This window comes from Camelus ferus, chromosome 9 (assembly GCF_009834535.1).
Source record: "Camelus ferus isolate YT-003-E chromosome 9, BCGSAC_Cfer_1.0, whole genome shotgun sequence".
NCBI classification, from domain to species: Eukaryota; Metazoa; Chordata; class Mammalia; order Artiodactyla; family Camelidae; genus Camelus; species Camelus ferus.
Genome location: NC_045704.1, coordinates 54,816,294 through 54,840,364, shown reverse-complemented (window position 1 = coordinate 54,840,364; position 24,071 = coordinate 54,816,294). Strand labels below are relative to the sequence as shown.

Below are 24,071 nucleotides of genomic sequence, written 5' to 3'. Positions count from 1 at the left end.
TTCCAAACAATATCAAGAGAAAAGACTATATAAATCACTAAAAATGATCCTTGGAAAGCAGGGGAATAGTGACTCATGACGAATCCAGAAGGATCTCTGATAAAGTGTCTCAGGAATACAGGACCCTTCTCGGAGCTTGAAGCAGTTTTGAATCAAGGCAGAAGTCAACCAGCCATCCCACTTTCACAGGGGAGGAGGGTGAGGTTCTGACAGCCTGAGTGACTGGTCCGGTCCACTGTCCCCTAGTCACCCTGAAGACTGCAGCTCCGGGTCACCCCTTCCCCCTAGAGCACCTTGCCAGCCCCTAGCCCTGCTGCACAAAGACAAACAGCTTCTCACCTTTCAAAACAAAATCCAGCTACAGGGCCAGGTGGACCATCAACTATGAATGCAATTTTGGATGCAGACGCCCGACTGTGACCAGCCTAGCATCTCATCCCGCCACCTTCCCAGGCCCCTGCGCCAGCTCACAGAAACTCCCGGGAGATGAGCTGTCCAAGAAAAAAAAGCCAAGAAAGATGCTTTTTCATTCTTTCTAAAGCCAGCAGCACAGACCAGAAACAATGCTAGCCCATACTGGATGTGATCATTACAACGTCTTACCTGATTTGATTCCTTTAATGGGGTAAGTGGCGTGGGCCAGGAAGTTGGGATCACTGAACATGTCTTCCTCGTAAACCACAAAGCGCAGAAATGCGAGGTTCGGGTCATAGATTTCAAACGTCACCTTCTCCTGGGTTGCAGCCCAAACAGGGCTTAGGCCGTTGTCATCTGGAAGGAGATCCAAGTTCATTTAGAGGCCCCACTTGTCCTGCCTGCACTTGGTTAAACCGTCTCTACTTCCGTCGGCTTTGAATCTCCTTAGCAACCGTGTAAATACACATCTATATCAAGATCTAAGAAATAATTTTTGTCCATTCGTGTTACGGGCCTGGCTCTCGGAAGCAGAGGGGAGGAGACCCCCTCCCCTTCATGGGTCTCCCATCTCTGCTGGCGAGGAGGTTGAAAGGAGGGGCGGTGGACTGCAGAGCAGGAACCGGTTGGTTTGAAAGAGAAGAGAGAAGTAATGGGAACCACACCCCTCCTCTGATGAGGGAGGAGGGCGAGGCTCTCCACAGAGGTAACAGATTCTGAAGCTGTTGGGGGAACCAGCCTCAGAGAGCAAGGTAAACTTTCTCCCTCCACCAAGGCCAGTTTCACTGGTCAGCAGGTGAGGTGTTCATTGGGCTGCCTTTTACCAGGGCCAGGGACCCCAGGCCTTAAAAGGCCCACAATTCATGGTTTCTTCCTGGCTTCAAGTGGCAGAACAAGCATTTCTCTGGGCCTCCCTGCCCATTGTGGGATAAGATCACCTGGGTTAGACTGCAGGCTTTCAGTCAGGTCAGCCATGTCCTCGCTGTGTCTCTACTGCATAGCCTTGGACTCACAGATAAGCAGGTGGGGGCAGCTGCACAGAGGGACCACTCCAGTGTCACGGTGCAGGGAGCGGGAGCCTTGCCCAGGCCTCCCAATGGGTTACAGGCAGAGAGACACAGTGGTGGGTCCCAGTGCAACTCTCTAATCACTTTGTTTCCCCTCCCTGACCTGCCGAGACACACAAGTGTGTGACAGAGTCCCCAACGACTAACGCCCCCAACACGTGATTCATCGCATCTGAAGTTTTAGTGAAACAAGGCAACTTACTCACAACCGTTGTTTTGAACTTGTTGTTGTCATATTCGGCTCCGCAGATTTCCACCTCCACAAAGGGACATGCAATACTTCGTCCAGGTTTGGGGAGATGGCGAGCCCCGAGAACCTAGGACACCAAAGACAAGTGTTGGAATCCTCCTGGCTCCATCCGGGGCAGAGCTAACGAGGTCGGCAGGGATGGTCCAGCACGGAGCTCCATTTGGGTTCTCATTTCTTCCTTGGAGAAGTGACACCTCCCCCACCACAGTGGACACCCCCACAGCTTCCCTTCCGTGGATGAGGAATTGGGGGCGGGTAGTCGGGGAGGTTTCCAACAGCTATTGAAGATAAGCCAGGGTCAGACCCCCCCAGGCCATCACACTCTACAGGAAGATCTCACCTGAGCACAGAAACGCATCCCCTCAGGCCTGGGTGGGCACTACAGAGACAGGTTTCATTCACTCAATTTCCCAGCTCCTCCCAGGAAGGAAGGGGGAAGAATGTGGAATTCTGTTGGTTGCTGGCCTTTTTTTTTTTTTTTTTAAAAGACATTTGGTTACATATGCTTCAGTTTTTCCTCCTTAATCTTAAGAGAAATGCAACTCATTTCTCCACCTTGCCTAGTTTCCAAAACAGGAAAAAACAAAATCAAAGGGACAACATTCTTTGAAAGTTGGATGGATTTTAAAAAGCTTTCACCACCTAAAACTGGCCATTGTAGGGATGAACGCTCTCCTCCATAGAGACCAAATGGCCATTTCCCATGGGGTTTATTTCCCTCTTTTTCTGGCCAGAGGCTGACCTCACAGAGACCCTGTTGAACCCAGCAAGAGATGGCTTCATTCCTCACCCCTGCGGACAAAAGGGGAGGTGACCAAGACAGAAATGGGAAGACGCCCCTCGCTTCCCTCTTCCCCTGAAATGGCCCTGCGATGCACTGTCCTTAAGATCCTGAACACTGTGTTGGTTCGAACAAGGGGACACGGATCCCTAGGCTGGGCTGTCCCACCAGTGAGGGAGGAAGGGGAGCTGGCCTCACCTTGACCGTCAGCGTCATCAGGATCTTCCTCTGGGACTCGGGTGGCATGGGGTCATACTTCTCTGTCCTCATGCTCTCGGGCTGCAGGACGTAGCCCGTCCGCCCATTGAGGGAAAACAGGGCATGATTCAACTGCATGTACTTATCTGGGAAGGAAAGGAAACTGCCGCTGGAAGTCAGGCATGAAACGGGACCGCATGGTGCTGGCTGGGGAGTGATTGATACCTTTTTCCAAAAATAATTTGTTAAAACAGGTATCTGACCTGAAAATACCACTTCAAAGAAATCCATTAAAAACCCATGTTACTGGAAGAAAAGGAAGAACTAAAAAAAAAAAAAAAAAAAAAAGACTGGCAACACCTCTCCAGATATGACAAGAAACCCAGAACATACTCAAAGCTAATAATTTCCACATAGAACAAAATTTCCATAAAAGTTGATAGGCTGTAGAAAGAGAAATCATTTTAATTCAAATGAGAGGTAAATAGGGGCATAAATTTAACCTATTAAGAGATCTGATAAATGAGTGCCCATCTGATAAATGAGACCCCATTAGAAAAACTAGGTAATAAGAATGAACAATAAGAATGAAGGCAGGGATTCTCAGGCACAGGGAGGAACCTGGCTAAAGGCAGGGGTCCCTGAAGAGACCTGATGTATTCAGGGAAGGGTGAGGACTTAAGGAAGGAGTGGCTGGAGACAGGAAAACTCGAGCTGAGCCAGAGAAGGGTTTCCAGCAGTGGGGGTGGCACGTCACGTCTTTGCTTTGATTTGGTATCTCTGGTGGCGCCTGGAGAGCTGGTTTGACAGAAGGAAACTGCAGTATCCCCAGGGGGAGCAAGGTCAGGAAGGGGGCCCAAAATATGACGGAGGCGGTCATATTTAAGGAGCAGGGAAGGCCTCCTTAAAATGACATAGAAGAGCACAAGGAGGCCACTGTAGTACAGGAAGAGTGCCTCGCCTGCCTCGCCTGCAACCTACCACTGAGCTGTTCCCTCTCTCTAGCTACCTTAGTTTCCCCACACTCACCTTTATCTCCCCAGCTCAGGGAGTCAGCTGGGTTCTTAGTTCCTCAACCTGTGTTGTAGCCTGGAAACTAGCTGTTCCAGCTGGGGAAGTTACATCTGATCTCTATCACTACATCTCAGCTGGAAGGAGAAATCAAATTCCTTCCTCCCTCCCTCCCTTTCTGTCAGAATGGCCATCATTCAAAAGCCCACAAATAATAAATGCTGTGGAGAAAAGAGTGGGAATGTATTTTGGTGCATCCGTTATGGAAAACAGTATGGAGATTCCTCAAAAGACTAAAAATAGACTTACCATATGATCCAGCAATCCCATTCCTGGGCATATATCCAGAGGGAACCTTAATTCAGAAAGACACACTGCACCCCAATGTTCATAGCAGCACTATTTACAGTAGCCAAGACATGGAAACAGACTAAATGTCCATTGACAGATGACTGGATAAAGACGTTGTAGTGTATTTGTATAATGGACTATTACTCAGCCATAAAGAAAAAAATAAAATGATGCCATCTACAGCAACATGGATGGACCTGGAGAATGCCATTCTAAGTGAAGTAAGCCAGAAAGAAACAAAAATACCATATGATATCACACATATGTGGAACCAAAAAGAAAAAAGAAAATTATTTACAAAACAGAAACAGACTCACAGCCATAGAAAAAAACTTACGGTTACCAGAGGTGGGGAAGAGGGTGGGAAGGGATAAATTGGAAGCTTGAGATTTACACATACTAATATATATATAATAGATGGACAATAAGTTTATACTGTACAGCACAGGGAACTGTATTATATCTTGTAGTAACTTATGGTGAAAAAGAATATGAAAAGTATATGCATGTTCATGTATGGCTGAAGCATTGTGCTGAACACCAGAAACTGACACATTGTAAACTGTCTATACTTCAATAAGTATATATATACACAAAAAATACAATATATATATATATACAAAAAATATATTTACAAAAACATACTAAATGTTAACAGTGGTTGTCCCTAGGTTGTGATTTTCACTTCCATTTCTTTTATACTATGTATTATCCATGCATCATAATTTATAATTAAGAAACAGTAAGTGAATTTTATTTTTATTGAGTTTTTTTTTTCCACCCAAGTAAAAGAATTTTTTTCTTCACCTTCCTTTCCTCTCCGGGATTGAACCCAGGGCCTCCTGAATGCTGGGCTGGCACTCTACCACTGAGCTATTCCCTCTCTCTAGCTACCTTGAGTTCCCCACACTCCCCTTTATCTCCCCAACTCAGTGAGTAGCTGGGTTCCTGGTTCCTCAGCCTGTGCTGTAGTCTGGAAACACTCTCAAAGCAGACAGGTGGGGTAATCCCAGAGCTTGCTTTGTTGTTTCTCATCTGTCCAGGATCACTGTCCCTCACTGTGTGGTGTCCCGTGTCTCAAGAACCATTCTTTCATACATTAGTCTACCAATGCTTATGAAATTTCCGTAAAGGTCTGAATGTACTTAGGAGGCTGATTTCCCCAACACTTCTCTGGACTTCTTGATAGGCGCTGATTCACTCTTAGGAAAAGGGTTGCAACTCATTCATCCGTTCTGCTTAATCACAATGATCAAAGGTGGAAGAAAGTTTGGTGAGTGCATAATTCAGGCCACATTTTGCCTTGCAGTAATGCCACATAGAGTGGAACAACCACACGTTCGGTTGTGAGGTTGTAAGTCAGCTCGTGGACGCTGAGGTATGACTGACTGTAAAGCACTACTTCACCTCTTCCCCCTTGACTATAAGGGTTATCACTAGTCATAAAGTTAATTCAGGTCTTTAGGAAAAAACACGTCATTTCAATGATGTCCTTCACACAGATCACTTTCCAGTGTAACTAAGATGTGGCTCAAGGAAATCTATTCATTTGGAATTGTGGCTCCCACTCTGAGACTAATTCATTGCACTGAGTAATGTAGAGGAATGATAAACATCAGGCCCTGCAGACACTAGTCGTTCTTGCTTAAAGTCAAATCATGTTTTTGTCTGCATGTTTACTACTTCGGCAGAACTCTGATCCTACTTAAATGGGGCATATAATAATAGTAATACATCCATGAGAAGTGAAACTGTTCCAGCATTAACTCATGACCTGCTTTTCAGAACGCTCCAGATTTGTTCCAGTGTACCTTCCTGCAATCTGCTCCACCAAAACCACTCTACCTTGCAGACACACCCTGTACTTTCCCGTCTATATTTAAAGGCTCCCCAATGGCCTTTAATATTTTGTCTTTACATCTGGCAAAGATACAACATTTAGACTATAAGCAGATGTTTTGATCAGCAAGAACAGACATAGGAGACAATAGAGTAAGAGCCACAAGGTACTGAGGAAGGAACTAACAATGCAGGTTTCTGTGACCTAAACTATCATTCAAGAGTGAGGAGAAAGAAATTCTGGGGAAATTGTAATGGAAGATAACTTCTAAAATCTCTTGTAATCACTCCATGAAAACAAAGTGACTAGAATAACAAAACCAAAATCCACAAATAAGATCTACCAAAAAAAAAAAAAAATATATATATATATATATACACACACACACATACACACATACCTACACACTAGGTGATATCTTGACAAATATGAGTGGGCCAAACCACCAAATCTACATGCCCTGCTCAACATCAACAAATATTTGAGGAGATGAGATATCAGATGAGCTTGAGAAAAGGGAAACCAAAAAGAGGCAACAGGCCCTCAAGAGAACAGCTCAAACTAGGAAAGGTTTTGCATGTTCTAATTATGAGGTCAGGGAGCTGGGAAACAAGGCAAGGTAAGATCTGAAAGGGCTGAAATTGAAGTTCCCTTTTAGGACAAAAATGCCACAATGAGAAGAAACTAGTCCAGAGAATCTGACTTGAGCAAGAGATGGGTAATAGGGAGCAGAAGGAGGAAGGGAGAAGAGGGGAGAGAAAGCCTGTGCAAGAGAGCTCACGTGAGAGCCAGCAAGACCATGCAGTGAAAACAGCACAGACCAGGAATTCTCAGACTAGGAGACCATATTTTGGAAGACTTCATGACAATAACCTAAGAGGGACTGCTAGAGGCAGGAAGCTAAAAAAAGTTATTTAAATTCAATGACCCCCTAAAAGTTCAGGAAAATTAATTTAGCTTAAGAATGATCAACAGAAAATGACTAGTTGAATCTCATAGAAAATTAAAGTAAGAAAAAACAGTAAGGCGCAGAATAACATTCCTCCAGTGAAAGAAAAGACATGCCCATAAAATAGACGAACACCAGAAAGCCTAATTCTTCAAAGTGAGCCAAAAGAACAGGTTTGGAACTACAGAGCCCAGAGCAACATTAGGATTTAGAATAATCACGGTTGTGGTGATAACTTGGAACAAAATTAGAAACAAACAAAAGTTCATGTTAGAAATAAACAGAACAACAACAAAAAAATCCTTTAAGAAAGATGGAAACCGAAAAAGGAAATTTTAAGATTCAAAAAGAAATAAAGAGGTTTCTTTCTCTGCTTTCAGCTAGGATATAGAAAGCTGCAAAGAAAGTCTCACTCCATCTAAACAAACAAACAAAAAAACCAGTCTGGGATGTCTGGCCGCAGTGGGTCCTTCCTCCTTTCCTCCCTCCCTCCCTCCCTCCCTTCTCTCCCCACCCAATTTATTGGCCACAATCACCCCCCCTTTACCTGCGGTCTGGAAATTGAGTGCCACCATCTGGGCGCCGCACAGCCAGAGGCGGAAGGGGTCGTAATTGGAGGAGTCCACCCTCTGTCCCTTGGGGTAGACGCGGGTCAGGCCCTTTTGATTGTATTTCAAGAGATCATTAGGTTTCTGTCGGACAACACAGTCAGCCTTCGTCTCCACGAAAGAGCGGATTTCTCGGAAGTCGGGGTTTTCTGAACACACAGAAGGAACAGTCATTTATTTTGGGTCTCCCACATTTTCTTAATGCCTGGTGCACGGGCTGGATGCATGAGTCATAAAATGAAACCCACTCTTGGGCAAGACATAAGAGTGGTTATGATGGTATTGCCGTGATTGGGTCTGCTACGGGCTCTTGCCCTCCGGGGTCCCAGGTATTAAAAGGGAGCCCAGCGTTCCCACAGCCTTTTAGTCTCGGATTATCGTAATTATCTTCTTGATTAAAACCACCGACAGCCCTGTTCAAAAAAACCACATAAGTGGTACAGTTACAGAAGGGGTAGGGTGCAGGATGGCCTCAGGGAGGAGATCTGAGGAGTGGAAGATGCAGACAGGGGATGTGGCATCCTCCCCAGAGGTGTTGTAGACACAAGATGGGGAAATCCAACATTCTGGTGGAGGGAGAAAGAAGCTTCACTCCTTCCCATCCAGCTGTGCTGAGACAGCCCTAAACACACCTGCCTCAACCCAATTCTGAGCTTTGACATCTTTCCCTGCACACTGAGGTACCCAGGGATCAGTTTCCCAGTGCCCACTAACTCTGGGGTTTAGTACTGTTTCTCTTGTCCTCGTCCCTGGACTTACAGATTCCTGGGGTCAGAGATAGGAGTTGCTCTAAAGTGGGAAGAAAATATGAACGGGACCATTATTAGATCAAAGAACGTGCTACTCTGGAGAATTTGGTAGAAGATCTGTTCTTGACTCCTTCTAGGGGAGGCTGTGTCGTGGCCCCCAAAGACACCCAGGTCCTGAGCTCTGGAACCTGTGACTACATTCTTTCCTTATACGGCAAAGGGATGTCGCAAGTGAGTCAATGGAAGGGCTTGAAATGGGGAGATGCTCTGGGCCCTAAATGAAACCAAAAAGTCCTTATACTGGGGAAGTAAGTGGGGGATGTGAGTACAATGTGACCACGAAGGCAGAGATCAGAGTGACGGGGCCACCAGCCAAGAAACGCCAGCAGCTTCAAGAGTCTTCTCCTCCTCTGGAGGGAGTAGGGCCCTGCTGACACCTAGATTTCAGCTCAGAGATACTGATTCTGAGCTTCTGGCCCCGGGACTGTGAGAGAACAAATACGTGTTGTTTCAGCCCCCACGTCTGTAGGGACCTGCTACAACAGCAGGAAAATGAATCCACCCTGTAAGAGGGTTTTCCTTCAGAAGAAACGAAAAGGGCCCGTTCCACCAGCATCCTCGCCGAGGACAGACTGACTCCAGGGACCACTCTCACTCTGCCCTCTGACACCACCACACTCAGACAGAACCAAGAGTCTTCCCTGAGGCTGGGAGGCAGAGGCCTGGGGGTGGGGGTGCGTACCCAGGTTGTCCTTGGTCTTGCTGGTGGGTTTGCAGTAGACGACCAGGTCCGAGAGCTCGATGGCGATGGACTGGTTCTTCTCCCAGTACTTCATGTTGTTCTCCTGGGGGGCCAGCCAGCTTCAGTCTCAGCCCTCAAGCCGCCACCAAAGAATCCCACCCTCCCAGCTCACCTGGTGGGTGATTCCTCCTCTGGGTCCCCTTTCTCCTCTTGGCCCTCCTGCACACTTGGAGCTTCAACGCAGTGCCCCTCCACTCCCTTTCCTTCCTTTTACTGCCGAGATGCTCGGCTAAGCTCTCACCACCCAGGATTCTAGCTCAGCCTCTGGCCCCAGCGCTTGAGAATACGAGGGAACGAGGGCTCCTCTTTGTCACCGTCCCTCTCTCCTTCACCCTCTGCTCTCAGCCTCCTGCCCTGTCCCTGCCCCTAACACCACCACGCTGTGACAGTTCATCATATTCTAGTTCTCCAGGCCCACGACCTCTCTAGACCATCGCATCCTTGTCATCACTCGCTCTCCCCTTCAGTGTGCATAGTTCACTGCGAAGGGCTCTCCAAGGCCCAGGCCACACACCATGGACTTGGGAGCCATCCCCCCCTCGGAGGACCCACAGTCAAATCTACCTTCAAGTAAGGATGAGCTGCTCACTCCACTCCAAACCAGGCAACCCTTTCAAGCCAAATTCTGACGCATCCTCCCGTTGGCTGTTGGCCGAGAGGGGGTACCCATGAGAGAGTACCATACGTAGATGGTAACATCCACCACTTGGGGGCATCGCACGCTAAGTGCTTGATGGATATTGTCCAAGCCCACACATCCCTGTGAGGTAGAATCTACTGAAGTTACCTCCATTTTACAAAGAAATTGCAGCTCCACAGCAGGGCAGTGCCAAGACGAGATGCTTAACCAATCAGCATCCCCCATGTTACCACCTTGCTTTGTCCCTGGTCAGCCGCCAGGGACTGGGGAAGACTTCTCTGAAATGCCCAAGTTCACATCCCAGATCCCACTGAGCCACAGCAACGACCTCCTGGCTCCTCCGCCTGCAGCCCGCACCCTCCCTCCTCTGTGGGTCCATCAGGTCCCCTTTCCTTCTGGCTCCACCCAACTCATTCCTTCTCCAGGGTGCCTTTCTGCATAACTCCATCCAGGACTAGGAAAGAGATGCTGTTTTCCCCAAACCTTCCAGAGTGTTCGCTGCCTTATCTGGTCTCAACTCTGCACCATCCCTTACCCGACCGCCCTGTCGGTGCTCCTCAGCACAAGTGCCAGGCCTGTGTCCCCACTGAGACACTATGGTCCCTTGGGAGCAGGACCCTGCAGGAAGCAAGTCCTCAGGTGACAAGTGCTGATGTGGTGACAGGGGCTCCACAGTGGTTACAACAGTGGGAACTGGACTCAGGTGCGGGTTTGAAAGCTGGTCCCACAGGGCAAGTCATCTAGGCTCTCTGAGCCTCAGTTTTCTCAACTGTACAATGAGGCCAATGTGAGTAATCACCTCCTAGAGCCATCATGAGAATTAAACAAGGAGCCCGGCCTGTGGCAAACAAGGAGTGGCTACAAGGATTGCCCCAGAAACACCTCCCCAGGCCAAGGACAAGAATGTCCACTCTTTAAACAAGCAAGTGAGGGCACCCGTTTCCTCCTGTAAGAATGCGTTCACCCCTAAGCGCTGACAAAAACCCTGGGGCCCGAGTGCACCCTGGCAGTGACCGGCAAACAAGCGTTTTATGTGCATTCGGAGGCGAACACAGCACAAGGGCAGTTTTCAATGTGACTATAAGCCTCTGAAATCTGCCCTAGTTCATGTATGCGCACCAACTGTCACTAGCCCTTCTCACACTCCCTACATGTCCCTGGGTCCAAAGCAAGCCATAGCAGTAAGGCTCGAAGGGCTCGGGTGGGCAGGACGGGCACAGAGCAAGAGGCAGAGAAGATGTCAGCCGGACCGTCTACAGCCAGATGCTGTCAGGGAAACTGAAGCCTTGTCTGTGCTCCAACCTCAGCTGTTTGCTCCCAATCCTTATGTCAACTTGGCTTTGTCTCTTGGTGTACAGTTTTCACAATGGGCTTTTTGGGAAGAGGAAACCCTAGCAACAAGGCAGCTCACCTCTAATGACAACAGAGCTTCTTGAAATGACGGTGGGGTGGGACATGCCACCACCCCCGGGTCACAGTGTGGCCCTCTGGCCTCACAAAGCACAGGCTATGGGGCATTCATTTCTTTTCTTCAACCTCAGCAGAAAACGTCAGTTCAGGATGCAATACTAGCTGCTCCTTCAAAACTGTCTAACAGGTTACTCCCCAGACCTGTAGACCTCGCCCACGAGGCCATCTCAGAATTTGACATCACAGCCAACATCCTTGGTCAGGCTTTGGAAACTCACTAACTAGGTGTTTCTTCACGACTGGCCTTTCAGCATCGACTGAAGGAAGCCGGAGGTAATGTAAAATTACGAGCCTGGAACAGGTTCTTAGAGCTTTGGTGAGGAGCTCCCGGTGGTGAGCGGAAAGCTTATCTCATGCTGGTTTCCCAGGGCAGGGTGAGTCCGCCTTCCTTGTTCCCACATGACAACCATGTGATGATTAAATACCATGGTGACCTGAGCCCTCGCCCTGAGTCTGGTACGTTCCACACATTGGCTCAGTTCATCTCACTTCATCTTGTGAGTTACATAGGCATTTGGTCCATTTGACTGACAAGAAAACTGAGGCCCAGAGAAAGGTGGTTACCTGCCCAGGGTCCAGCCCTGCCAGGATGCAAACGCCAACAGGCCTAATTCTAAACCTCCTATTCTTCCCTAGAAGTTTGCCCTTCTCAAAAGACCTCCAGCCAAACATTAATGCTCCATTTAGGACAAACCCTCAAAGCTCATTCCCATCGAGAGTGGAAGTTCCCCTACAAGAATACAGGAGCTGGTCCGGTCAGTTAGTCTCCCCAGGGCCCTTCCCAGGCCATGGAGGTGAGCTCAGTGAATCCTGCCTGGAAGAATCCAGGCTACTTTGAACCATATTTAGAAACAAGAAAACATTCAAAGTGAGGAAGGCAACATTTTCCCATTAAGATACACGGAGCCAGACAGACCCCTACCACGAGTGTCACTGCCCACACACTGAGCCTTCCGAGGTTCAAACTAGACCCAGCTCCCCAGGCAGATCACTAATCTCTTCCTCTCCATGGTGCACCTGTTGTCCAAACCCACCTCATCTCCCCCCTGAACTCTATGTGGCCGCTGGGCCTGCTTCTCCTGCGGCCCAGACCCACCCCAGCCTCCTCAGAGCGCCAGAAGGCTAAGAAGTCCAGGCCCACCTGAGCCCAGGTGAGCAAAAGGCTTACCTTGGTGTCTATCTTCCAGGTGATCTCCCGGATGCTCTGAAACCACTCAAACAGCTCCTCCACGCTGTCCGTGGCAAACTCCACTGGAGGATCGCCCTGCTTCTTGGGGTCCAAGGTGAACACAAATGACTTCTGGTTTCTCCCCTGTGAGGCTTTTACTTTGGGAAAGGATAACAAAAGTCCTGGTTAGCCTGTTAGAAGGCTGTGAAGACCAGACTTCCACTGCCCCAGGCCACTTCTCTTAATGAACCCAACCCAACCGCCACTGCTATAACCAAGGGCAGCGTGGTCTGGGACATTTACCTCTGATCAGGCAGTGGTCCACAGCTTAACCCCACTACCTGTGAGTGTGACCTTATTTGGAAGCCGGCTCTGGGCACATATACTTCAGGATTGCAGGATGAGATCATCTGTGCATTTAGAGTGGACCCTAAATCTAAGAACCAGTGTCCTTATCAGAGAGAGGAGAGGATAATCTGAGGCAGGAACACAGGTGAGTCAGCCAGTGAAGATGAGGCAGAGATTGGAGTGATCAGCCTAAGCCAAGGGTCAGCAGCAGCCCCGAGAAGCTAGGCCTGGAACTGATTCTCTGTGCAGAGAAAGTATTTTCTAGGTAAGAAAATAAAGGCTATGAGAGGAGAAATAATCTGGCAAATAATAGGGTTAGCTGAGATCTCTGGGCTCTTATATGCCAGGCACCACTCTAAGCAGATTATACACACTGTATCTTAGTTAATCCTAATCACAGCTTTTAGGGGATGCAAGTCCTGTTATGTCCATTTTACAGGACAGGAAATGGAGACTTGTGGAAGCAGAAGAACCCATGGAAGGTCACAAAGGTAGCAGCGGCACAGCTGAGGCTCAAATCAGACCTGACACCAAGCTCCCTCTTCAGAACCCTGAGCCACGTGTGTGCTTTGCAGATTCGGTGCAGGATGATACCAAGAGCAACAGAAGTGAGGGCACTGGCCCCGAGTACACCAGACCCCGCCTGTTAACTCCCAGAGGGACCTCAGGCAGGTCACCACGGGGCTGGGTGTTCTCATCTGTTAACTGCAACCAAGGATCCCTCTCCCACCTGCCAAGGCAAACGGACTGATGGACTGCAGGGCGGGTGGAAACCTCCTTCGGACACGTGGGCTGCTCGTGTCTGACAAAAGCAGCTCAGGCTACTTGTCCAGAAAGTCTCCCTTCAATGCCTTTAAGCCTTTCATCTGGAAGCTTCTATACGCCCATTTAAAAGGCCCAAGAAGCCCATGCAAATCAATACCCACCCCCGCCGCCACCACCGCCACTACTGTTGAGGCTGTGCATGCCCTCCTTTCCCCAGGTCCCGAGGGGAGGCCAGGTTTCCTGGCGCCCAGCTGAGCCACCAGGAAGCTGCAGCTCTGAGAGGGGAAATGACAGGGCCTATGGTCTGGCAGCAACTGAGAGGCAGAGCTGGGCTTAGAATTGGACACACCAAGTCTGCCCTCCATCACAGCCCGGCCAACAGCTCAGCACCTCCTAGAAAAGCAAGGGAAAACCCCAGCAGACCCCTGACATGGTTACTGTGTGTGCACCAGACTCTGTGATAGCACCGCACACAAATCTACGGCAAAGCAATCAAGACATAAGATTGCATGCAGATCAGTGACCAGCCTGGCCCACACTCGGTTTTAGCATCTAAGTCAAGGCTAGAGGACCCAGGGACAGCTGCCTCCCTGCCTGGGGCCGTTCTGAGGCCATGCAGTCGGAGGTTCAGGTGGGAATCAGGGCTGAGACCACGTGTGTACATACCAACATTATAGGTGTTGAGATCCAGTATTCCTCTGCAAAGAGACCCTAAGGGATTGTCTTCAATAATCTGTGAAGAAACAAGACATAACTCACGTGAGTCTTACCGAGAATAATAAAAAGATAACCAATTTCCAAAGCACACCGTTTAGCAGAGACACTGCCTGTGGAACTGTTTAAAATGCATTTTTGTTACAGGCTACGTCCACGGGGAGAGAGCTAAATAATGAAGCATGTTGCTGGTGGGGACCCAGCAGCGAGCAGGTGCCGGCAGGTTCAGCATTTCATTTTCCAATCTGTAAAAATGTGCCTGTGAATTCTAGAACAGATTTTGAAGCGTTTCCGCGGATCTGGTTTCAAAAAACATCCTAGACCCTTTCTTCTGGTCTTGTTATGAAATGAGACTGTCTGGCCTCCCTTTAAAGCCCAGCTGAAGAACCTTCTGTAGCTCCCTGTGTCCTACGGGAGCAAAACTATGTATGCTCTGAAATCTGGCCTTGAGGTTTCCTGGGCCCTGGTCAGCCTTCCAGCTCTTCCTCCCGCTGCACATTGGAACCATCCCAGGTCCAGGTAAAATGGGGATTATCTTGGTCTCAGGAAAGCGGCCAGAACTGTGCATCTGCCCACTGTTTGCACTGCCCCACTCCTTCACCGGGCTAACGCTAACTGTATGGGTGAGGGCAACGAGGGACAGACACAGCAAGAGGGGTCACGTCTCTGCCTCGGGTTGAGCACGATGAACAAAACCACGTTCCCACAACCACACCTTTGCTTAGGCTGGGCCTCCCTTCTGCTGATCTCTTGCTTGTTAGAATCTGACTTATTTAACACCCAAACTGCCCCGTTCCTCCATGCAGCCCTCCCAGATTGCCCCAGCTCCCTAAGAAGAAGGTCTAGAATTGCAGCATTAGTGCACTGCTGTCATACTGAAAGTAGCTGCTCTTTGAGCCTTCACAGCAAGAGGCAGTGGGGGACAGAAACCAGGTTTGCAGTGTCACTGGGAGGGCCTCAAGTCACCTTCCACTTGGGCTGGCTTGCTGACTCACCCTAAGCACGTTCTGGATGTCTGGCTGGGTAAACTAAATGTGTTTCATTTGTAAGCCACTTTAAGCAAAGGACAAATTCCCCATTTGGCCATTTTCCCTCCAGAGAGAATTCTCCTGCATATGCAAAGCCTTCCAGCCCAGCACAACCTGATTAAAACATGACTGGCCTGTCGCAGTGACTTTCACCCACAACAACTCAGGGGACAGTCCCAATTTCCCCGTCACTCTGTTGTCCCTGTTGTGGAGCTTGGTGGGGACCACACAGCACTGCGGGTAAGATTTGTCCACTAGGATGGCGCAGTGGACCCCGCAGAGTAGATCAGCAAGTCCCTCCCTGTGACAAATGATGGAGACTCACCTGCTTTTCCAGCTCCTCCACGTCAGCTGTCGAAATGTCCTCGACGTAATTGGACGGGAAGTACTGCTGGATTCTGGTTCCGTAGTCTCCTTTCCACCTATGTGGACATGGGGGCATCAGAGGGCCCCGGGAGAGCGGGGTGCATCATCATTACTGCTCATCAGCTCCCAGCTGCTGGGGTGGCGGAGGATGGCGAGTGGCCAAGTGGGATGAGGTGGCCATTCATTAGCTATGACCAGAGCATAGCAAAAGGATCCCTGCTTTTTTTTAATCAGCTGTGACTGCTGGGGTCATGTCCTCCCCTTACCACGATCCTAGTGTTTGGTTGAAGCCACCAAGAGTCAAAAGTTTCCCTGCTTGGTTGGGAGGGTATAACTCAAATGGTAGAGTGCATGCTCAGGATGCACAAGGTCCTGGGTTCGATCCCCAGTACCTCCTCTAAAAATAAATAAATGTAATTACCTCCTCCCCTCAAATAAATAAAAATAAAAAGTTCCCCTGCTTTAAGTGAACATCAGAAGCCGTACAAGATGAAAGCTCTGCTCTAGAGCAGGCCCCACCCCCTTTTAAGGAGGGCTGTGAATTTAGAGACAAGGACCGGATATGGAAGGTTCTGGGGCAAGAGAGCCTGGATTCAAAGTCCAGCTCCACCACCACCTACGTTAAGTGCTCTGTGCCTCAGACACTCCATCCATAAGTGGGGACAGTCCCAGGCTCCTCTCAGAGGATTTCACGGGGACTGTATGAGCTAACACATGCTGCGAGCTCTGAGTAGTGCCTGGTACATACTAAGCGCTCAACAGTGGTAGTTCTTGTTCTTCAGCTGAAACAGTGCCCCCGGACATTCCTACTGGTAGCAGCGCTAGTAACACGAGTAATCAGTCTATGTCTGTGTCTTCACTCAGTCTAACTGGTGGCACCCGCAAGGTGCTCCCCCAAGTCCAGAGCCTGGACACGCGGGCTCCTCCTTCTAGCCCCTCTTCTGGGCCTCTTTCTGCAGCCGAGGGCTCTTTTCAGAATGCACCTCCGACCCCACCATACTGACCGCTCCCAAGGCCTTCAAAATCAAGCCTAGATTGTTTAGTCTGGCAGTCAGAGCCCGGCATGCGCTGACCCAGGGAGTCTTGGACCTCGACTCCTGCCTCTGTGACTGGAACGTGACTTTCATTCTAGACCACCTGCGGCACCCTCTCCCCATGCAGCTCTGCCATGCTGCCTGGCTTCTATGCCTTAGTCCAGGCCTTTCATAGCCAGCTTGCTCCTACTAACCATTTACGACTCAGCTGGGGCCTTCCTCTTCCAGGGAGCCTTCCCTGACTGCCACCTAGGCTGAGTACTTTTCCTCTGTGCTCCTCAGCATCTGTCTCCACAGCTGTCAGAGCAGTCCGCATCTTATATTTAACTTACAGTCATACATCTGTCTTCCCCTCTATGTGAGACCCTTCTCAGTCTTAATCAAATCTGTACTCGGGGGCACTTAACTAATGTTTATGGACCTGAATAAGCAGAGTGAGGGCTGACTGTCCCACAGCCTGGTGGAAACACAGAACTACCAGTTGGGAGCCCATTTCACACTCTTTTCATCTTCATTTCTCCAGACCCATCTCCAGCAGAGTCTGGCTGTATTCAGAGTGACTGTATGGACCATTTGCCCAGAACTGAGTGGTTTATACCTATGGTCCAGGTGTAATAATTAACATTGCATCTCCTTCACTCTCAAATGCATCTTAGTTTGAATCAAAATTATCCCCAGTCTGGAAGGATGCAAAAAAAATGTGGTCCAAGGCAGGCAGTGGCACTACTGTCACCAGAGAGAGAATAAAAAAATGAGAGGACCTCAGCTGGGCATAAGGTTTACCCAGAGTGCCTCACTAAAGGCACTTATGCCAGTCTCTTAATTCATCTCGAGACAAGATCCTCTGGGGATCCAGGTAAGAATGGGGTTGGAAAGAGGGGGTTTTCCAAATTAAAAACACACACACATACACAAAACTTTGAAAACCTCTGGCTCTAACACATGAGTGAGGTAAAGTGTGAGCTCTTGAGTTTAGAAGACTCAAATCTCCAGCGTGCTGTGTGGCCCTTGACAAGTTACTGCACTTCTCTGTGTCTCGGTGTCCTCATCTGTAAAATGCAGGTATGAACAGAACCTACCTTATAGGGTCATTATGTGGGTTAAATGAATTATTTCAAATGAAGTGCTTAAATCAGTGCTTACATTGCTCCATGTGAGCTGCTATTCAGCTTTCTAAGTCAGGTCCAGCTATCTTGCGAGGGGAAGAAATGCCAGTTTTGTGAGGTGCTTGAGGCTCTGCCAGTGCTCATGGTTATGAACAAGTCCTTACTGCTCTAAGGTAGGAATCATGCCACGAAACCACCTGCTGAGGGACCTAAGGATGGGCAATTTTTCCTCTCAGGTGAAAAAGGGGAAGAGGTACTCAACCCTCACACACCTAGGTGCCTTTAGCCTAAAAATGTACCCTCTTCAATCCAAGATGGGGCCACTGCACATGACACAGGACTAAGCAATGGCATAGGAATTTGAATTTAAAATAATGCAAAGGCTGGCATAATGGGAAGAACCTGTGTCATGTAGAAGCCAGACCTTGGAAAGCCTCATTCACTGCATCTATAGAGTGGGGATAATCACAGTCCAAACTCTGCAGGGTTGTAATAAGGATTTGATTAGATAATGTATGAAAGCAATGAGCATAGTGCTTGGCACACAGTAAGACCTCAAGAAATGGCAGCTGCTACTGTCATTAAAATGATATATAATATGATGTGATGGTATAATAAATGATATAATAACTATTATTGCTGTTTATCCACTTTTCCAAACAGAGCCTGCATGAAGTCACCTTCCCAGAGAAAGTTTGACAGGTCAGAGCCAGCCCAGAGCAGCAGATAAGAGGGTCAGAGCTCAACCAGCACTCGAGTCTCACCACCAAAAAGGGACAGGTCAAGTTCATCTACCCAGGGGCCCAGCCCGCCTCAGTCTTACCAGCCCCCGGGCTCCTTGGAGACGTTGTGAATGAGGGCGCCACGGCAGAAGCTCAGCTCATCGCTGCGTTTGGCTTTGTAGTCATACAGAGCTTTCACGGTTCTCTGAGGCTTTCAGGGAAAACAAGAAGGAAAAGGTCAGGCCAGGCAACACAAGCAGAGGGAGGCGGCTGCATTTTCTGGCACATTTTTGGTTCTTCTCAGTAGAGAGGGAGGCTTTAGCCTGAGGTTACAGTGCCATCTGCTGGTGAAGGGCTGGCATTGCGAGTGAGGGAGCCGGGGAGTGGGGATGGGGACTGGGCTCTGTCAGAGCCTAGGATTTTCTCAACAAATAAAGGATATTTCATACTAAGCCACGATCACCACCTCTGAAGTCCTCAGTGCCCATGTTCAATAGCCCTCCCAGAAGTTCAAGCTCATCACCGTCTCTGGCCATCCTCAAGCCTCACCAGTAACTTCCCCTAGGCCATTGGTCCCCTAACTAGACTCCTGCAGGACACCGACACTGTGCAAGAGTAACTGAGGCACTCGTCCATGAAATTCATTAAAAGGTGGTCTCTGCACTGGCAGAAACAAGACAGAACTTTAGGACAAAGTTTCTCTTCAGTGAATCTGCTTTAATGCCGGCTATTTGCCAGGCATGAATGCATGGAAAAGTGAACAACCACACAGCAAGCAAATATGAATACAGAAACCTCTGAAACTGTCAACCTGTTTAGATCACCAGCTTCCCCTTCACCCCCGCCCACTCAAGGAAATGAGAAGAGGGGTTTTACAAGAAGTCCATTAAACTGCTCCTCAGAGCATGGGGCTGTGGAGTCAGACATGGGGGTTCAAATCCTCACTCTGCTCCTTACTAACTATATAATCTTGAGGCCCTCTCAGCCTCAGTTTCCCCATCTGTGAAATGGGAACTAAAACATTATATACTTTACAGGGCTGTTGAGTCTATTAAATGAAATAATGCATGTAATGATAAAAATTATGCACAGGCTGGCATGCAGAAAAAATGAGGTCCAAGGCAGGTTTCCCACTAGCATTTCTTAAGTGCTTACTAGAGTCAAAACCCTGTTCTAGGCCTTTTGTCTATAATAGTATCTCCTTTAATCCTCACAACAACCCTAACAGGTAGTAGTAGTATGTCCATTTTACAAATGAGGACATTGAGGTACAGAGACATGAAGTACCTTTGCCCAAAGTCAACTAACTGGTAAGTGGCTGAGCGCAGAAAGAATCAATTAATGGGCGTTACTGCGATAGTTCGTAATGTTCCCTAAGAAGCAGTCTGGGTTCTACAAGCTTTGCCATGGGAACTTCCAACCAGAGGCTAATCAGAGCTTTTACCCTTGACCCCTCATCCCCACCTGCAAACAGAGCCAGTTCTACCTGTACATCCTGCTTCAAGAGTGGACACAAGGTCCAGAGCCACATCTTTCTCCATGAGACGCCACAGGTCACTACCAGACTTCACAGGCACGAGGAATGTACATCCAGGGCAGTGGGGATGCCATAGAATGGCTTCCACACAGAGCCTGACAGATGGCAGGAGAGAGCCTCATGTCAGGTCCCTCAGGAACTAGAGAAATGAGCCACCCATGGGATGGCCAAGTAGGCCTGCAGCACAGCAAAGTGGCTAAGAGCACATGCCTGGGAACATCCAAATCCCAGCTCCACACCTTCTTTAGCAATTATTCAACCTCTATGTACCTCAGTTTCCTCATCTGTACAATGGGCATAGAAATGGTACCTAACACATGGGGCTGTTATGAGGACAAACCAAGTGCTGAGAACCATGCTTGCTGTGCGGCTGTCACTATGTTAGCAATTATTACTGATCTAATCACTCCTGTTCTGAGAACTCATCCAAAGACATAAAGCGAAAGATACCAAGCCTCACACGTGAAGAAGCTCATTTTAGTGTTAACTTGAAGAGCAAACGCTAGAAACAACTAAATGGCCATTGCTGGGGACATAGCTAAATGGACACAGTCACCTAGAATATTCTACAGCATTAAAAACATTCTTTTTTTCACGTTACACTTCCAATCCATGTACTTCATGTAAATTACTTGGCCTACCAGTTTAACCAAAATGGTCATCAAGAAGTTCTGCAATGGAGAAACTCACCCACAGCCAAGCAGCAAGTGAACAAAGCAAAATAAAATTGCCAGGTGCTGGTGGTGACTATACAGTACATCTCCAGGTGGACAAAGCCCAGAAGGGACAGAACACCCCAAAATGCACAAAGCTATAGTGTTAAGACGGTGAGACCAGAGCTGATTATTTTTCTTATTTTCAAAGTGTTTTTCCTTTTTACTTTCTTACATCATTTTTTCAACCACAATAAAAGTAGTAATTTTATCCTGAGGCACCCACCACAGACTGGCAGTTTGAGATCTAATCCCGCATGCAGGCACGTTTTACTTGGCTTACTTAGTGTGAGAAGACGTTCTCTACAACTTGGTTTAGTTGCCAGGATTTAAAAATGGGGAGATTTCACATCAAACATCCAGATCACTGCCTTGTCTTGAGAAATCAAAAGACCTGACCTGCTCTCTGGAAAGGCAACCATCGACTGCTAATGAGGGGGCAGCTGCCCTTGAGATGGGCAGAGTCCTCAGTTTACCACGGCCTCCACCATCCCGACATCTAGCTGACACAAGGCCACGGTATTTTCATAACCAAAGCATCTCACTGCTAATAAAACTTTCTGCTATTCAGTTAAGTCCCGATGCATTTCGCACACGGTTCCCAAGTTTTCAAGACTTCATTTCTTGCTGAAAGGGACTTGCATTGGCCAAGGATTTTAAGTTAAAAAAGTTCTCTCTGGACTTCCAGAAGCCCACCAGCAGGGCCCCTTTCCTAAGTGAGAACAGTACCTGAATCGTGTAGAAGACGGCCCCCCCAAACAGAAAATTCGCCACCGTTCTTCCTCGGCAGGCTCCGACTAAATTTGAGATGAAACCAGGAGCTGCAGGCTAAGAGTAAAATCCAGCCCTACCTGCATGAAATTGCAGGAGAGCCAGGGTGGGAATGTGAGATAGCGTTCGCACTGCGAATAGGTCACTGAACCAAACAGAATTTATAAACACCACCGGCTCAGTCAGAGAGCAAGAAACATCTGAAAGACTTTTAATTAGAAGCTGTTTGGCCCAAAGGTGGTTCATCAAACCTCAAAATTTTAGCAAGGTACCATCACATTTGGATGGATTTCTATTAACCTCTCCCCTGAAACCAGATGTCATGCTGTCAATCATAATTTCTTCACAAAAAAGTAATAATAATTAATTTTAAAAAACTTTTTGGACAAGTTTTCCAGAATGTTCCTTCGCCCAGTGATGACTGGGGGGTAGACTCCACGTCAATCTAGTGGACTAGGTAACAGTAGGAATTGGGGTTGGCACTGTACCATGGAAGGATTGATTTCACTGGGGTCCACATACATTCTGCTGACGTCATAGAGGGAGTTGACATCTCTTTCCTGGAAAAGAATGAAGAAAAGTAAGTGGAGCTGTCCTTACTTAAAATACGAATTCTAGGCATCCTCGTGGTTTCCTGCCCTCCAGTAGAGGAGCTGAAACCTCACAGTTTATTCACCTCACGGTAGAGACAGGAAGAAGCTGTTAAGAAATTCCCCAAAATGACAGAGGCCCCCAGTGCTGCTCCACCATGTGCCAGGCGCTGTGCTCCTCTGTAAAATCACAAGCCCACATTCAATGTCGGCAGCTTGAAACGCTACCGTAGAAGTACGTGCACCACAGAAATTGGCAAATGCCACAAACCAGGGCTTCTTTCCGCAGAGCAGTGGGTAAACGTTCTCCAGCACACACAGATCTGCCCTACCTCTGCCTTTCTCGTTGGGCTTCAGCCCCACCGGCCACATTTCTGTCCTCAGAGTTACACCAGGGCTGGTGCCACGCCTGCTCCCCCACCTACAACTGGCTTCCTTCACAGGTCCCCTGGGTTCCCTGTTCTCACCCTCTGCCAGAGACCTTCCTCAGCCTCTCTAACCTCTTCTAACGTAGGGCCCGCCCCCTAGCACACCATCCTCTTTTATTTTCTTCATTGTAACTCACCCTGTCTGAAGGCATCTTATTTATGTGACTGTGTGTCACCCAGCTCCCCTTTCTAGAACCTAAATTTCCCAAGGACAGATGTTTCACTGCACTCCCAGTATCTCCAACAGTTCCCAGCACATGGCTGGTGCACAATAAATCTCTTCAGTAAGTTAATGAATCCATCTGATAGGAACTGAGATGTCGTAACTAGATCAGCTCTCTTCCCTGCTCAGAACCCTCTGATGGCTCAGAACCCAAGCCCATGTCTGACAGTGGCCCTCCACCATGCAGTTCCAGCCTCATTTAGTCCTAGTCACACCCTAGCTCATGCAGTTCCAGCCACACCGGCTTCCTCTCTGTGTCTCCAGGCACGCTTGCACCTCAGAACCTTTGCACTTGCTGTTCTTTCTTCCTCCTCAGAGCTGCAGGCTCTCTCCTTCCCCGCTTCTGGTGTCTGCCCACATGTTTCCTTTTCACCAAAATCTTCCAGAACACCTGAGAGAACTGCAGCCCCCTCCCCATCATCCTGCACCCACCTGTCCACCTGCTCAGTGTGTTTTTCTCGGTAGCACATATCACCCACCATCAGACACGTGCTCTGCATATTTTTAATTTATCTCATTTATTACCTGTCTCCCCTATACTAGACTTTAAGAGCATGAGGGGAGGGTCTTAGTCCACTATGTGCAATTTTGAGCCATGCGGGACACATATATGTGCTCAATAAAGGTTTGCTGAATGAACCAACAGATGAATGGTAACCTTGGACAAGATATCCCACCAGATCACGAGTGAGTGGCCACCTACCATGTTATACCGCTCCAGGAGCTCGGGGGTCACGGGGTAGCGCAGCCTCATCTTCCGGTACAGCGCATGCTTCTCGTAGTAGCTGACCAGCTCCACGAGGCTCTCGAAGTAGGCGGAGGTGCCCAGCACGAAGTGCCGGCCGTCCCGGTTGATGCGGCAGTGCTTCACCTTGCCCCTGGCCCTGCGGGGGACACACGGGGCTGACACGCGAGATCCAGGCGGCCAGCGGACAGCCTTATAAGCCCCGCCAAGTAGGAACAACCCAGTCATCCATCCCAGGGACCAGATAAATAAACTGAGTCCAGCCCTCCCATGGAATACAGTGCTGTGTGTCTTTGCAAAACAGATACGGAAAACCCTGCGCCTCAGAAGAGGCACTGCGGAGTGACTCCCCAGCCAGCTCTTCTGGCCCTTCCCCTCCTCCCCAACTACAGGACTTGACTTGGGGAACATCCTAGTGTCCAGGTCAGGGTCAGCAAACTATGGCCCACAGACGATGTCCAGCCCCCCTCCTGCTTTTATAAATAAAGTTTTATTGAAACACAGCAATGTTCATCCGTTTCTGTACTGCCTGTGGCCGTGTGCTTCACTCTCCAACGGCAGAGCTGAGCAGCTGCAACACAGACCATTGGACCTGCAAGGCCTAAAATACTTATTTATCCTCTGATCCTTTATTGAAAACGTTTACCCATCTCTACTCTAGAACTCTGGGACTTGATGCTCAA

At 48.6% G+C, this 24,071-nt stretch overlaps 1 protein-coding gene across 2 annotated transcripts in view; it reads right to left on the bottom strand.

Annotated features, from left to right (window-relative positions):
• PLCG2 (phospholipase C gamma 2) overlaps nt 1-24,071 on the bottom strand; it is a 142,870-nt gene that overhangs the window by 24,422 nt on the left and 94,377 nt on the right. For both annotated transcript variants that reach the window (XM_032486846.1, XM_032486847.1), the window contains 11 exons: nt 23,347-23,527; nt 21,891-21,962; nt 18,483-18,592; nt 15,479-15,575; nt 14,078-14,144; nt 12,299-12,456; nt 8,961-9,063; nt 7,409-7,618; nt 2,711-2,856; nt 1,684-1,798; nt 604-771 (listed from right to left, as the gene is read on the bottom strand). In XM_032486846.1, coding sequence (XP_032342737.1) covers nt 604-771; nt 1,684-1,798; nt 2,711-2,856; nt 7,409-7,618; nt 8,961-9,063; nt 12,299-12,456; nt 14,078-14,144; nt 15,479-15,575; nt 18,483-18,592; nt 21,891-21,962; nt 23,347-23,527 — 1,427 coding nt within the window. The remainder of the gene's footprint in view (nt 1-603; nt 772-1,683; nt 1,799-2,710; nt 2,857-7,408; nt 7,619-8,960; nt 9,064-12,298; nt 12,457-14,077; nt 14,145-15,478; nt 15,576-18,482; nt 18,593-21,890; nt 21,963-23,346; nt 23,528-24,071) is intronic.